Raw genomic sequence first — 14,957 nt, 5'->3', positions numbered from 1 at the left:
GGATGTTGCGTGAGTATCCCGTCATTAGGGATCTCAACGTTTGCATTATCTGCAGACTCTCCTTGGCCCATTTTATGTAGGCTACATATCATTTTCACTGGGCGGTTTTATGTAATTCACATATAGTGGTTGATTAATTTTAGAGCCACTAAGAGTGTGTTGTAACGCAATGACTTCAGTCATGGAGTATCGATTTCTTTTTTAATACGAATAGGTGCTATGTTTTGTAATTAAAAAGTCAATTGACGTCAGGGAACTTTCTAACTAAGATTTGCATAAAACCAATCCATGTAACTAACCGATCTAAGGTTCATCGTATGTTTATACATTCTAATATTTCATTCTTCTTATAGGTATGCAGAATCTTCGACAGATAGTTAAAGGCTTGGTATGTACTGTTAGAGCCATACTCCAAGAATCTGGGTTTACCGCGGTTATAAATAGAGACTTTACGATTTTTTTGACATATTTTTTTTGGTGTACTTCTAAGATGCTGTGATAGATTAAAACCAAGTGTTCAATTGCCTATTCATATGAAGTTACTTTTCAGCATGTCCAATCAGTTGTCGTCACGTGATGCCTAGAATTACACGCTGTTTCTATAAATCTGTTCTTGTTTGATGGCGGAAAGTCCTGGACGAGGTTGGGAACAAGATCGTTACCGAAAAGGTTAGTGTAAGATCAGAAAGATGCACAGAGTGCGCTGGGATTATTAGAACGCCACAGCACCCGTATATCAGGTTCAAAGCGATCGAAGAGATGTGAAGAAGTGACGAGGGGGATGTTTGAAGGGTGTGAGGAGGTGCTGAGAAGGTTGGCAGAACAAGAGTGGATGGCAGAAGGAGAGAGGAGAAATTCAGAGCATTTTACCGATGCGCCGGGCGGCGGTTGATGTGGAGCGCAAAAGCGGTAATATGATTAGGAGATGCAAAGGGTTGCTGAAGGGGAGAGAGGTGAGCTGGAGATTAATGGCGGGAAAGCCGGTAGGAGTAAGAGATGTACTCAAGTGGAAGAAGTCGATTGGGGGATAGAGGGATTGAGGTGATAGTGAGAACTTTAAAGAGCCATGGGAAGACAGCAAGGTTAAGAACATATGTATTGGAAATAGGATGAAGAGTTAAAGTGTGTGAAAAGTGAATTGAGTTTAACAGATATGAATAGTAGAGGATATGACAGGGCGCTAGTGCACAAGAGTTATAAAAATTTGTATGAAATTTTGAAAAGAGTGGTAGAGGGACTTATGTAGAATACAAGGCAAAAGAGAGCTAGAAGGATACGGAATAGCATGCTGAGAGTACAACGTGGTATTTAACTTTTTTGATCGCACTATGAGTCTCAGAACAGCGGTTTGCAGTGGCAATGAGGGGATAATAAGATTAATAATGGATGGTATATTGAAGAGAAAATAAGGCAGGCAACAAAAAGAGAGGAGAGGGGGTTGAATGAAGCAACGGTCTGTGTACTTAGAGGGCTGCAAAAATAGACTGAAATAGAAAAAGAACTGAAGGTACGATAGTTTTGGAGCAAAAAACTAAAATTTCTAGTTGGAATCGAATTTTTAGTCGGAAAATTGAATCAGCAATTATCAAGGAAATGGAATGTGTCGATTAGAAAAAAATTTATAGACATAATGAAATTGTGGCGGAGTGTTAAGGATGAGGAATTGGAAGTTAAAACCAAGAGAATTACAAGAAATAAGAGGGGCAGAGGAAAAAATTCAGAGAACGTTACTAGGTTAGACCAAAGGATAGCACATTTGACCAAGAATCAAAAACAGCTAAAGAGCAGTTCGTATGAGAGAGATTAAAGTCAGCGTTATTTTAAATATGACAGTGAAAAATATCTGATAGTATAGGGGATCTTAGCGTGAAACGACCATTAATTAAAGCCCCCCGTGGAATTCTAGAGATTGCACTGTGATAGTGCAGACAACAGAGGAAAGAGGATTAAATTTTTTACAAGAAGAAGAGGGGACCTGCGATGGATCTCACAAGAGGAGAACAATGAATGGAAAGACATGGTTTGGAGAGGAGAAGGGATCAAACCTGATTTGATAAGGACACTAGGAAAACGTGGATGGGGTGCGTTGATTTTAGCGAAAACAGTGAGTATTGGACAGGTCGTATTAAACGGAGTGGGGGAGGTGATCTTGGAAACAAGAGGATAGACTTTGTGTGAGCAGAAGAGGGTTTTTTAAAAATTTCATTGGATTCGAAAAAAAATTAAAATTGTGTTATAGAATTGGTTAAGAACATGTGTTGATAGAGGTTACAGGCGGCGCCAGTGGTGAAAGCGATAGCAGGTGCAGGGGTGGTTGAAGCAGGGGAAGAGGCGAAGGGCTGGTGTTGAGAAGTGATGAACGAAATACAGAATGTATGTGAGATGAATAGAGGGGAGGAAAAGCACGAGAGAACTGGGATTATAATATGTCGAGAAATAACACAAGAAGAAGAAAAAGCGGTTATATTGACAAAGAGCATGATGGAAGTGATAGAGCCAATAACAGGCATTGGAGTTATTATGGACGCCGTGGCAGTTGTTCCTCCAAGGTAGGAGGGATTGGGAAAGTGGTTATCGAGGTGGGTTTAAATAAGAGAAAAAAAGGTGTGCTAGGCTGGTGGAGAAGGGATGGAGTGCTAGCGAGAACGTCAGGAGCGAAAGGGTCAAGGCGTTCGCAGAGTGTATTGGATTGCGGTTGGCAGGGGTTTAGAGGGAAGCGCAGCGACTGAACGCGAGGGATTGCTGAGAGAGGGAAGGATGGTCGATGAAAAGGGAGACGATGGAGGGGTGTCGAGGGAGATTGAGGGGTCGGTTAACATGGCAGAGGAATAGAATGACGCATAGACGGCAGAGAGCCAGAAAACGGAGAGGTTGCGAGCGTAAGTGTGCGCATCGCGGAAACGGATGCAGAAGTTAAGGATATCGCGCAAGAAGGTGAGGAGAATCTCGCAGGTAGGAGTGGAAGAAAATGTGGTAGAATTCCAGCAGTAAAAAATTTTACTGGAGGAAAAGGGGCGCTGATGGAATGCGTCGGTTGCAGGCAGAAGGAGGGCACGAAGGTGCGGAGTTCGCGCGGTAGTCGATAAAGGGTCACACCATATCAAAAGGGGAACTAAGGCGCGCGGATGTAAGAACAAAGAAGTTTCTTGAATCGGACTGGAAAGAGAATGGCGAGGAAACTAGGCCAAAAGCAATTAAAATGTCCGGTAAAAGAGATCGGGGCGCCACATTGACGGCGGCGACAGACAAGTACACTCGACGAAAGCGGAGGGACGACTTTAGGAACGGAGCGGCGGGAAGTAGAAGAACGAGATGCAGTAGTTTTTCGGGCGAGAAAAGCCATCCATAACGGTAACTTTAGTGTCAGAAAATTTGTGTCTTGAAAACAATGCTAGTAATAGAGCCCAGGTTGCCAATGCCGGTGGCGACAACGTCTGTATAAAAATAGAGAGCAAACCGGAAGGAGCAAGAGGAGACAATGGTCTGCGGGGCGTGTCGCGCACGGGCACTTCTTTCGACGAAAAAACAGACACAAACAGGAGAGGAAAAGTGATCTGTAGATAGTTTGAATTAAATGAGAGCTATTTTTAGACACTAAATTACAGCCAGAGTATGGTTATCCGGATGATGGATAGACAGCGAATTTTTCGTAGCGGAAAAGGGTGTGGGAATTAGGTGCTCGAGAAGGGATCATTGCGTAAGGAGTGAGGGTGAGGAGATCAATGGAGTCGAACGTTTCTTGGCTAAGTTTGGGCGCGTCGTCGATAGGGTTGCGAATGCCAAAGATGTTTTTTGGCCTCGAAAATGTGACACACGTAGCGAGTTCGATTGCGCTAGGCTAAAATTGGCGGCAGGGAGTAGGAGGGGTAACAGAGAGAGCGGAGTTCTCGTGGGGCTGCTTGTCGCGAGGCAAGCGCGCTTCCAAGAGATGAGCGAAGGCTACGGATGTTGCATACGAAGGGGGGTCAACGGAAGGGGCGAATACGCCGTATACGTAGGACTGTTTCATTTTAGAAGGGTTGCTGAAGCGCGACGGAAGAAGGCGCTTTTTTTCTAACTCTGGACGCCAGCTACGCAACTTTCATGTAACAGGAGAGCATATGTGTGGATGATGTGTGTATATGTTGGTACAGGGATATCTGATATACAGACGGATTTGATCAGTTCTTTATGTCGTTTGGAGAGCACACGCTTCTCGGAAGTAGCGCAACGCATGGATGGTTGAAAGAAGAAGTCGCCTCGATTGGAAATGAGGAGATAATTGGAGCTGAAGGACTTCACTTTTTTTTGTCTTGTTGAATATAAGAATTATCGTACACACATATATTTCAATAAATAATTTAAGTGAGAGGTGATGGAGGAAGTTTCCGGATCGGAAGAAGTTCTCGTAGATCGTACCGTAGACTCGGAATTGGTGAATACAGAAGCTGGATCAGATACAAATTCGGATTCCTGCACTGCCTCGAAGACTGCCAATGATGCGGCAAAGGTGCGGTTTTTTGTTTTTGGACATGAAGGCGAGAGAGTTTGGGGAGCAGCTGCTTACGGAGTAATTTTTGGAATTGGATATCTAGGAGTCGACATGGCAAGTGTCCGTGTCCGGACCGAGAAAGCAAGGAGAGAACCTTGATCAATACATGACGTACACAATTACTATCAAGGTTTGCCTTTTTTTTTTTAGAGGTTAGTAGAGCGCGACGGTCACTTACAGATCTCGTGTTTGGGCGCGTTTTTGTGGATGTGCGCCCATTCAGACCAGCCATCCGGACTTTATAGACAAAGAATTCAACGTAGTTCGTCGCTACAGCGATTTTGAGTGGGTTAGGAACAGGCTCATTTCCAGTTTTCGCGGATACATTATCCCACCCCTTCCGGAGAAAACGATCATAAGTACGTTTGAATTTTTTTTGGCGTTACAGGGGAGGTAGGAGAGGTAGAGGTCGGAGATTGCTCGATTTTTTTTTTAGATGCGTGCTGACAGGACGACCGAAGATCGTTTTGATGAGGAATTCATAGTCTACCGTCGAAGAGAGTTGGAGAGGTTTTTGAAGCGAATAGTATTGATGGAAGATTTATTGCGGAGTGATGACTTGGTCACATTTTTGCAAGGGCCAGAGCACAAATTCGTTCAATTGAAAAGTGCAACGACTGAACAGAAGATGCCATATCATAGAGGATTTATTGGTCTTATCAAAGATAAAATTACTACGGCAAAACCGTCGTCTGTTGCAGGAGATCAAGAGGAAGACTCCTGGTTTGAAGATCAAAGAAAGTATTGGATGTCTATTGGTTGTCATTTTAACACTTTGCTTACTCGGAGTCATTTATTGACCAAACGTATTGCTGATATAAATCAAGTTTTGAGCGATTTCTCTGCTGTATGCAACACATTATCGAACGAAGAAGCGCCTGTAGATCCTCAGTTGTCTGGAATGTACAAAAAGTTATCAGAAACCATTAACCAGCTAGGGAGTATTCAAAAGGATTACGAGTACGATCAAAAAGACCTGTTCACTGACACTTTGAAAGACTGGATTCGCATTATTCGGTCGATTGAAGATGTCTTCGAGGATTTGAATCACGATCGGCGGTGTTATCAGAACTCGATTAAATCCCGGGAAAATAAGCAAAATCAATTCCACAGACACCCCTCTTCTGATGTAGCTCAGCTTGCCATGAACGAAGCGGAAGTGCACGAAAACAGCTGTCGAAATCGATTCAGACAAATGTCGAAAACCTCCCGCGAAGAATTGAAAAGGGTTCTCGTCCAGAAAAGGCAAGAACTCATGGGAGCCATGCGCAGTTTCGTCCAGGGAAACATGAATTACCACCTAGGTGCTGCCTCTTTGTGGAAAGAAGCCTTGACTTTTGAGCAAACGCTGTAAATGAAATAGAATACTCAAAAGACGTGTATAATTTAAAAAAATTTCGAATTATGCATTAACTGCCCCCTGTTTTATGTTTTAATTGTTTTTGGCAGAGATATTTGCTCCAGATGATAGAGTTTGGTTCTTAGGGAGAACTGTCGCGTGGAGGTCTTCAAAAGGAGCTGAAGATATAGCAAATTAACTCACAGAAGGAGACACTATCTGATCACTATTCGAAACAGATAATCTGAGTAGTGCAATAATAACACCAATAATTTCAAAATATACAAAGATCCCTTACTTGATAGATATAATAAGATTTGAAGGTGCAAGGTTGGGAAGAATGAGTTGCGAATACGCTGAGCGTGTGCCTGCTAAATTAGTACTAGTAAAAAATAGGGGGCCAATGCACGGTGCGGCGGTGTATTGTAGCGGGAACTAGAATGTACAAGCAGTACACCGTACAACAGGAGAGATTGAGTGTACGTGGGGGACACGTTCATGACATATTAGTTCCTATTAGTTACACATGTATAATAGCAATGTTGTTTTTGACAACAACAGCGAACATAGTAGTGATGTTTCAGTGTATGCCAGGGTACACAATGATGCCAGCCGCAGAAGAAGCAGCGCCTGCGATAAACTAATGTAACGTTTTTTTAATAATAATTTACTGAATTTTTTGTATAAGAGCATGTGGAGTACACAATGCATACGTGGTATAACTGCTATGTGTGACAATGACAGCTGACACCTTGACATCAACATTTCGACATGTGCCAGGAGATACAGAATACGAGCATTGGGATACCCAATAACTATGGAAAGAACGGCATCTATAGCAGCACATAGCAGCCAATATGGAATACAACAATACTACATTAAGCCTGTAGTATGCGCATTCTCGATGACATGTCTGTTGACATGTAACCAACACTCTAGTCATTGTTGACATGCTGGGGGCGGATTCAATAGGCGGAGCGAGTAAACGCTACTAAAGAAGGATATAGAGAATACGCGGTAGTGATGTTTAGAGCAGAGAAGTGTGAGCGAGAGAACACTGAGAATAAGGTGGCGAAACTAAGCAAAAGGGTAAAGTGAAATGATGGGGGTGCGGAGAAGGATGATAAACAGTGAACACAAAGGACGAAGGACGAGCAGAAGGAATAAAAAGGGTGAAGAATGACGGTGAGCAGATGTAAGGAATTCAACAATGAGAATATGTAGATATAGAGCGAATTGTGTGATTAGAGGATAAGCTGGCGATTGAAATGTATAATTGGTATTGAATGCCGGAGAGAAAAGGCGAGCATGGAGAAAAGATGATGAATAGCGAATAGAAAAGATTAATGAGTGAAAAAGCACGACAAAATAAATGGGAACAATGAGGACGGAAGATGGTGAGGTACAAACAAATACGGGCAGACAGAAGACTGTATAAAAAGTTATATGGGACATGCGTATAAAAAGGAAGAATGGTGTATATGTAATGAAGGAGTTGAGGTGGCAAGTTTGAGAGCAGTTGAGAGAGGGAAGGGAACAGCTAAGAACGTCGAAGTGTATAAAAATAACAGATAATATATAGGAATGAGGGGAGGAGAAACAATATAGGATGAATCGTAAGCACATAGAATGGGACGTGTTCAATGATGAGCGTCTATCATATTATGAATTCTGAGAGATAAAACTATCAAAAGCAAAAAGTTTTTTTCTTTTTTTTTTCGATCGAATAGTTTGAGATCCCTCACTTCCCTCGCTTCTTCTCTTATACGTACGTTATTTTTTCTTTCGTTTCTGGCATTTATTTCCATTTTGTTCTGACTCTTGGGACTGAAGCCGGCGAGTGTACCTCTACTTCCCCGTTCTCTGAATACGAGCCGTTTTAATTAAATCAATATGCCGAAGCCCCTCAATAATCTGCGGATCCTCAAAAAGAGGACTTCGCGATTCCGCCGCCACCATGCCGAGCGATATTACAGACTTTCTGTACGTTTTTTTTTTTTTTTTTCACGGTTTGATATGCGCTGACCGCTCGACCCCTTCAGAGGACCTCGTACAGGAGACCGCGTGGAATTGACAACCGCATGAGGCGCAGAATCAAAGGGACTAGAGCATTGCCGAGCGTGGGTTATGGGTCTGATAAAAGGACACGATTTTTGCTTCCCTGTCATTACTACAAGTACCGTGTGAGCAATGCTAAAGATCTTGATGTTCTTCTTATGCACAATCGACGATACGCGGCAGAAGTTGCACACAACGTCTCTGTCAAAAAAAGACGTGAAATTCTCGAGCGCGCCGCTCAACTCGATATCAAAATATTGAACCCTCATGCTCGCCTCCGCACCGAAGATAGCCAATAAAGTAAACATTTCCTCAACCATTAAAAAAAAATTTATTTATCAGTCTAAGACTTCCGTCTGTCCAAACACCACACTGATTATCGTTATCAGTATATTGAGCTTTGGCAGCAAAAATGCGCTGTCCGAGGGCGGCGTTTTCGACCTGAGTTCGCAGCACCTGCACATCAGAGAGCGCAGCTCGGCCTGCGTGGACGCATTGAGGGGTGTGTCCAACGCAACCAGAAGAGAAAACAGCCACACAACGCTTTCTTCAGTCAATTCCGACTCCCTGTCTGTTGCCCACCTTATGTGATATTTGAGAAGTCTGACAACCGAAACTTCGTCGAGTCTGCACAAGAGGCTCGGTGTGGGCAATTTGGGAGAATCCGACGAGTCGGCCGACCCGAGGCAAAAGCGGCGCCATCCGTTTTCGTCTTTGGGCAACCGCGTGTCGTCGGATGTGATACATGTTTTCTTGAAATCAAAAAACTTCTACGGTCGCGCGCGGTTTCAGTACGAATTCAGAGTATTTTTTCAGTGACATGCGCCGAAGGATCTACGCACATTTCTTAAGAATACAAAACCTTCGACGAAGCTGTTTATCCACTCGTTGCTTGGTTCGCATCCAGGAGGTGCTGGAATGCACCTGTTCTGCTGAAGGTCTACATACTTGTTCTGCGCCGAGTCGTATGCTCTGGGGTCTATGTCAGACACGTTGACGTCGGCCAGCCTGTTTGCTTCGTGTCTGACCACCTTCAAGTACGTCAGCCCATTCATAGGCTCCCCTGACGTTGACGCAGCCGTCCGGCATGATCAGTCATAGTGTAAATACCACGCGCATTTCCCTCGGTAGATACGCGCGCTTCGCCCCACTCGAGGCGCCTTTCGCCCAGCCTCCTCATACCTAATGCCGGGTCGAGCTCGTCCTCGACGAAGAATACCGGACGAGGCTCGTCGAACGCCATCATGGCTCCACCAAAAAGGTCTCACAATTCTTTATAAATATGTTACAACAAATACACACACTTTTTATTGAAATTGCGGTTTCATAAAATCTTCCTTTCACAGTCCCACCGAATAGCCGGCCACTCATTCCCCTTTCTACCTGACATCAAAACTAACGGCTGCACCGCAACTTCTCCAAGGCGCGGAAGAAGTCGTCAGACTTTTTCAAAGCGAATCCCTTTATACTTACAAATAGCAGCATTTCTCTGAAAGCTCAACTGCGAATCCTCTCAACCAGAACGAAATCTCCCTTGATATGTCCCTTCCGGCGCACCCTAAAGGCCCGTTGACCAGCAGCGATTCGACACCATGCTCGGAGGGCAATACGGGTACGCTTTTCTCGTTCTGCGCTTTCTGCTGCGAGGGAAACTCCTGTTTCTCGCGCGAGTCGAAGCACAGACGCTCTTTCGCTCAGCAGAGAGAAAAAAAAGGACTGAAGAGTCGTCGATTTCCCTCCTTCAGGAAAACGCCCCTCTCCCCCGCCTCCCTAACCCCTCCGACTCCGCGATCAAGCACCAACTGCCCAGACGACGCAGGTCTCGGCCGATGACATGACTCGACCAATCAGACTCGACCAACTCAGAAAACCCTCAAGATCTTCTTTCTCGATCAGCAGCAGCTCCCTTCAGGAAAAGTCGTTTCGCCAGGGTCGCGTCTTTCATCTCAGAGCTCACGCCAGGTCTCAATACGGCGACTCGACTCTGTCCAAATTCGGCCCCGCACAAACCAACGATGACGGCCCCCATCCCGACGACATCACCCTCGCCACTCGGGGGGCCCCTCAACAAACCGACCAAGACGGCGATCAGCTGTCGGCTCATCTTTCCAAAATGCCCCTATCTAGGTCCGCCCTGTTTTCCACCTCCGAACTCAAACCCGTCGCCAAGGACAACGAATTGAGCTCCTTCGCCGACAAGGCCACCCTCCACAAATCGGATTCCAACATATCTTCCAAGCTGATATGGAAGAAAAACCGGGCGTCGTCTTCGACCGTAGAGGGCAAAGGCAAAAAACAACCGAACGCCGCAATCCTCTCCTCCTCCAAAAAAGTCCCCCCTGCTAAGCCCGCCACCGTCGCAAAACCGCCCAGCAGGGGCGCCGTCATCACCCTGCTCGACAAAGTCATCCCTATCACCGAGAGCATGTTCGACGACCCGTCGAAGTACGATCCGCTCGTCTTTTCGTTCGACAAAGAAGAAACTCCGGAAAACGTAATCTACATGTCCGCCTCCGACAAAGAAACCGTCGACTACAACAAGGAGTTTCCCGCCGTCAAGGCCGCCGTGCTCGAAAAACTCATTCTGGGCCTCACCCCGGAAGGATATTCCGACCCGGACTTCATCTTCACCTTCCTCATCAACATGCCCAGCTTCACCACTCCCAGCAGAGTCCTCTCCCTGCTCAAACTGCGCTGGAACATCCCCTTTCCAGACCACCCCCCCCTTTCAGCAGACGGCAAAACGCCCATCGACTTCGAAACGTTTCAAAAAAAAAAACTATTCCCAATTCGGCTGCGCATCTTCAACGTGCTCAAACTCTGGCTCGAAGACCACCAAAAACTCGTGGACGAGGAAACAAAATCCCTGATAAAGGAATTCGTCTCCGAAACCATGTCGAAGGACCTCCCGGGACCCGCCGCCCTTCTAATGCGCGTCATTCAAGCCATGGGCGAACACAACGACGAAAATGTCATGTTCAACCACGACCCGCCCAAACCCCTCATTCCAACCCAGCTGAAACAGCCCCTGACCCTCCTGAACATCCACCCCGAGGAACTGGTCCGTCAAATCACCCTCCTGGACTCCAACTACTTCAGGAAAATCAACCTGCACGAATTTCTAAACAACGGGTGGATGAAGCCGGACAAAGAACGGCGCTCCCCAAACATTCTGATCATGATCAACTCCTTCAACAACATCTCCAGATGGGTCTCCAGCGAAATACTGAGGCAAACCAGTCTGAAACAACGCGCCCTAACCATCAACTTTTTTATTTGTATGGCACAAAAATTCTATGAGTACCACAACTATAACGGCATCATGGAAATCCTGTCCGCGCTCCAAAACTCCGCGATTCACCGCCTCTACGACACCTGGGACATGCTGCCCCTGAAGTCCTGGGAGATGTTCAACAACCTGTGTACGCTCATGAACAGCAACGCCGGCGAAGGAAACTACTACTGCTACCGAATGGAGCTCGAGGGCTGCATCCCCCCCGTCATACCCTATCTGGGCGTCCACCTCACGGACCTCATCTTCCTGAACGACGGCAACAAAGACTTCATCGACGAGGAGAAAAAAATGATCAATTGGTACAAAATGTCAAAAATCGCCCGCGTCGTTCGATCCATGGCCATCAAGCAACAGGCGCCCTACTGCCTGTCCATCGTGTATCCTATCATAAGATACGTCATCGAGGCGAAACTGCTGTCCGACGAAGAGCAATACGAGCAGTCGCTGAAACTGGAGAAAAAGGTCCCAAAGTCTCAACGAGGACAAACGATGAAGACGATGAAGAAAATCAAAGTCGACTTTAGAGCGTACAACATCGATACTTGAACGCCCATCGTTTCTCCAAGCAGAGAAGATTTAGAAGAGCCCGCTCTTCTGCCGCTCTTTTGCGTCCCAAAAAACAAACAGGAAGTATTTTTGTTTTCGGAATTTCGCTTGCGTAACCAGCAGGCATGGCGCTGTCTTTTTCCCCTTGGCGTGCTTCGGGTATCCGTGACGCACTTCGAGGGAGAAACGTGGTGATTTTTTTGGAAGAGTCGACGCTGTACTACCCATCTCTCATGTCCGTTCGCTAATAAAAAAAAAACTGATATGAGGCTAAAAAAAAATTCAATTTTCTCATGGGTGTTTTTGGTGTTCAGTCCGTTCTGACCGTCGGCGCGTTGCTTCTAGTTCATAGTGCTTTTTCTGCTCGGAGCTGTATGAGGGGGCCAACTCTATTCCATTACGACGAACAGAAACTAATGCCGGCTTTGCACAGACTACAGAAAAATCGGCCAGCCTTCTAACCTCCCGAGCGAAGTATGTGGGGCACTTTCTCCTTGCTCAGTACGCTTCACCGTCTTGTCTGACTCATAAAAAATTAGCTGGTCTTCGAAGTGCTATGCTCTCTACTCGTCTGCATCGTTTGCATTATATCGATCATAGATGAACCTCAGCCAGCCAAGTTGGCCAAAATCGCCGCATCTAAGTACGCGGCCCTTCGTGTTTTGTTCGCAAACGTCAAAAGACTCTTTCTGACCCTGCAATACAGAAGTTGGGACGCCGTCCTATCTAGACCAAATTTCTCTACGTTCTATCGCGGAATGTCTTCCCATTCGTCATCGCACCAAAGCGACCATTAAACCGCTAGCACATTCTCCTCTCTTCCAAAGGCCTTCGCCAATTCGCAAGACCTATCTCTCATGTCGAGTGAGACAATCTAATTGACCTGTGGCAAAAAAATAAAATAAACCCTTTTGAAACTCAACGAAATTTATTTTTGTACAAAATGGTATGCTTTCAAATAGAGACCAATGTGTCCCTGCGGCGGCCTTACTCATCCCTGCCAAAACTTTTTCTTGCACATAGTTCATGCAAGAGATCATCTCTCCAGAGGGACTTCGCATCGATGGTAGACGCGCTAACGAACTACGTAGAATAAGATGCCAAATGGGCGTCTTGGCAAACGCAGACGGATCCTCTTACTATGAACAAGGAAACACCAAGGTCATATGCGCAGTCTACGGTCCTAGAGAGGTATAGTGTCGCGACTGATTTTTTTTTTGCCATCCGATGAATCGCCGCGCATTTTGAACTTCACTTCGCCTTTGGAAAATAGCGTACAGCCACTTCCTGTCATGCCTGACTCAATCAACAAAAAAGGTGAATGTCAAAAACACATCTAGATTCGATCGCGCCATCATCAATTGTGAATACTTCATGGCCAGGTTCTCAACCAACGAACATAGAAAAAGATCAAAAGGCGATCGGTAAGTTTAATTTTTTTACTTTTTTTTTTTTTTACTCATATCTTTGTATGCAGGCGCTCTACTGAAATATCTCTCATCATCAAACAAACATTTGAAGCCGCCATTCTTACCTATCTGTATCCAAACCGTCAAATAGACATCTTTGTTCAAGTTGTTCAAGCTGACGGAGGTTTGTACATCTTTTAAGTTAATCCTCTTCTTTTCTGAATAAGCGACTAAATCTATCGCCTTCAGGAACGCGCTGCGCCGGCATCAATGCAGCAACTCTCGCCCTCATAGATGCAGGCATCCCTATCAGCGATTTCGTGGTTGCCTGCGCTGCTGGCTGCCATGAAGAAACGCCTATTTTAGGTATGCCTCTTCTTTTTCGAATAAAAATTCTCTCTCTGCTAAATAATTGACGCTGTTCCAGACTTGAACTATTTCGAGGACTCTTCCAGCTCCCCGGACGTTCCTGTCGCCATATTTCCAAAGTCCGGCAAGGTCATCGTTGTACAAATGGATTCCAAGCTACCGCTTTCCACGTTTGAAAAAGTCATGGACACTGCAATAGACGGATGCTATAAAATATACGCAATCATGACAGAAATCGTGATGCAATACAACCTAGATTTATTAGATTCTAGAGGATGCTTTATTAAATAAAAAAAAAAATAGTCCCATAATTTTTTTAAAGCTTAGGATATCAAGAGTAACTTCCTAGTCCTCGAAGTTTGAGGTCCTGCGCGATGGGTTCTACTATGGATGATGATCGATACACGAGACGGTTCATAATATGCCTCATCGAAATCTCATAACACATCCCCTACAGTATCCTCTCTCCGGATGCCGGATACTGTGAATTTTTGAACGGCAGCCTCTAACTTACTTTGTTAGAGGTAAATGCCCATATGATTTTATATGACACTCTAGAACTGTCCTGATAAAGGAGATTTCAATCGATGATGGGAATGTGGAGGGTAAACACTTTTAATTTTTTTACATGTGACGATGATATCAGTGAAAAAAAATTCTTTTCTAATAACGGAGGTCCGGTGGAGAATCTGGAATTCTAAGCGGTCTAGAGTAGGAGTAGGCCTGAGGAACAGCGGCCATCTGTGGGGAGGCATACTGGAATTCTGGTGTGAAAACCGCTTGCTGCTGTTGCATTGGCTGCTGCATTCCAGTTTGATTCACAATCGTTGGACTTGTGTGCAACGTCGCAGGCTGGCCACCTTGATAAACAGTTGTGTTTGCCATCGGACTAGATACCAACGGCTCTACCCTGACCCATGTGCCAGATCCGTTGTCTATGGCGAAAACGGAGCCCTGAGGCGTCGGCACGGTCACCATAGGAACCAAACCTGACGACGTCGAAGCGAACGGTTGTCCGTTGCTATAAACGACTTCTGCCTGAATTGGACTCATATCTTTTTTTGTGTAAGTCCTGCATTTTTTTTTCTTAAAAAAACTTAACGTACTTGTTGCCAGCTGGGGCTTATTGTCGACCACGATAGTTGTTGTTACACTCTTGACGGGTCGAGGTGCCTGAACCTTCCTAATTCGACGCCAGCGCTTGGAATCGCTCTTAACCATTTGTCTCATGCTCTTAAAGTCAATGATGTAAGATACGTTGTTTATCTGCACTTCCATCAATTGTGCGCCACTGTTGTACACACTGGTCATAGCCTTGTCAATAACGCTATCATAGGGCTTCCATGTGTCACCAAGCTTCCACTCCCACCTAGTTTCCATTTCTCGTTCACAGTAAATAAAATTTTCAGC

At 45.3% G+C, this 14,957-nt stretch overlaps 5 protein-coding genes and 2 long non-coding RNA genes across 13 annotated transcripts in view; 5 read left to right on the top strand and 2 right to left on the bottom strand.

Moving 5' to 3' along the window:
• The first annotated feature begins 2,477 nt into the window (after nucleotides 1-2,477).
• LOC126318684 (uncharacterized) lies at nucleotides 2,478-5,890 on the top strand. Its single transcript, XM_049993490.1, has 4 exons — nucleotides 2,478-4,489; nucleotides 4,575-4,661; nucleotides 4,755-4,890; nucleotides 4,993-5,890. Exons 1-4 carry the CDS (start codon nucleotides 4,355-4,357, stop codon nucleotides 5,883-5,885), a joined length of 1,251 nt encoding a protein of 416 aa, XP_049849447.1. The 5' UTR covers nucleotides 2,478-4,354; the 3' UTR covers nucleotides 5,886-5,890.
• Nucleotides 5,891-7,565: 1,675 nt separating this feature from the next.
• On the top strand, nucleotides 7,566-8,258 carry LOC126318699 (uncharacterized). The gene is made up of 3 exons (XR_007557432.1): nucleotides 7,566-7,638; nucleotides 7,704-7,853; nucleotides 7,913-8,258. It is a non-coding gene; the product is annotated as an uncharacterized LOC126318699 (long non-coding RNA).
• LOC126318693 (gem-associated protein 2-like) lies at nucleotides 8,241-9,186 on the bottom strand. The gene is made up of 3 exons (XM_049993500.1): nucleotides 9,111-9,186; nucleotides 8,771-8,991; nucleotides 8,241-8,698 (listed from the first exon to the last, which is right to left on the bottom strand). The coding sequence occupies exons 1-3, from the start codon at nucleotides 9,172-9,174 to the stop codon at nucleotides 8,267-8,269; spliced, it is 717 nt and encodes a 238-aa protein (XP_049849457.1). The 5' UTR covers nucleotides 9,175-9,186; the 3' UTR covers nucleotides 8,241-8,266.
• On the top strand, nucleotides 8,721-12,050 carry LOC126318676 (ras guanine nucleotide exchange factor A-like). 3 transcript variants are annotated; one of them, XM_049993482.1, is made up of 3 exons: nucleotides 8,721-8,965; nucleotides 9,411-9,540; nucleotides 9,725-12,050. In XM_049993482.1, the coding sequence occupies exons 2-3, from the start codon at nucleotides 9,468-9,470 to the stop codon at nucleotides 11,767-11,769; spliced, it is 2,118 nt and encodes a 705-aa protein (XP_049849439.1). In that variant the 5' UTR covers nucleotides 8,721-8,965; nucleotides 9,411-9,467; the 3' UTR covers nucleotides 11,770-12,050. The 3 variants fall into 3 exon arrangements, with proteins under 3 accessions (XP_049849439.1, XP_049849438.1, XP_049849437.1); XM_049993481.1 differs by having other exon boundaries at nucleotides 9,352-9,540; XM_049993480.1 differs by lacking the exon at nucleotides 8,721-8,965 and having other exon boundaries at nucleotides 9,326-9,540.
• An 18-nt stretch (nucleotides 12,051-12,068) lies between these two features.
• Nucleotides 12,069-12,658, top strand: LOC126318700 (uncharacterized). Its single transcript, XR_007557433.1, has 4 exons — nucleotides 12,069-12,141; nucleotides 12,203-12,243; nucleotides 12,309-12,412; nucleotides 12,476-12,658. It is a non-coding gene; the product is annotated as an uncharacterized LOC126318700 (long non-coding RNA).
• A 78-nt stretch (nucleotides 12,659-12,736) lies between these two features.
• On the top strand, nucleotides 12,737-13,839 carry LOC126318691 (uncharacterized). 3 transcript variants are annotated; one of them, XM_049993496.1, is made up of 5 exons: nucleotides 12,737-12,960; nucleotides 13,087-13,193; nucleotides 13,247-13,362; nucleotides 13,428-13,544; nucleotides 13,606-13,839. In XM_049993496.1, exons 1-5 carry the CDS (start codon nucleotides 12,796-12,798, stop codon nucleotides 13,836-13,838), a joined length of 738 nt encoding a protein of 245 aa, XP_049849453.1. In that variant the 5' UTR covers nucleotides 12,737-12,795; the 3' UTR covers nucleotide 13,839. The 3 variants fall into 3 exon arrangements, with proteins under 3 accessions (XP_049849453.1, XP_049849455.1, XP_049849454.1); XM_049993498.1 differs by having other exon boundaries at nucleotides 12,875-13,193; nucleotides 13,330-13,362; XM_049993497.1 differs by having other exon boundaries at nucleotides 12,875-13,193.
• The window catches only part of LOC126318677 (crooked neck-like protein 1), a 55,752-nt gene continuing 54,004 nt past the window's right edge, over nucleotides 13,210-14,957 (bottom strand). For 2 of the 3 annotated variants that reach the window (XR_007557429.1, XM_049993483.1), the window contains exon 3: nucleotides 13,210-13,234. The gene's annotated coding sequence lies outside the window, so the exon portion shown is untranslated. The remainder of the gene's footprint in view (nucleotides 13,235-14,957) is intronic. The other variant, XM_049993484.1, reaches the window with a different exon arrangement.

The sequence above is a fragment of the Schistocerca gregaria genome, unplaced genomic scaffold (assembly GCF_023897955.1).
Source record: "Schistocerca gregaria isolate iqSchGreg1 unplaced genomic scaffold, iqSchGreg1.2 ptg000676l, whole genome shotgun sequence".
Lineage (NCBI taxonomy): Eukaryota > Metazoa > Arthropoda > Insecta > Orthoptera > Acrididae > Schistocerca > Schistocerca gregaria.
This window is presented reverse-complemented; position numbering and strand designations above follow the sequence as displayed.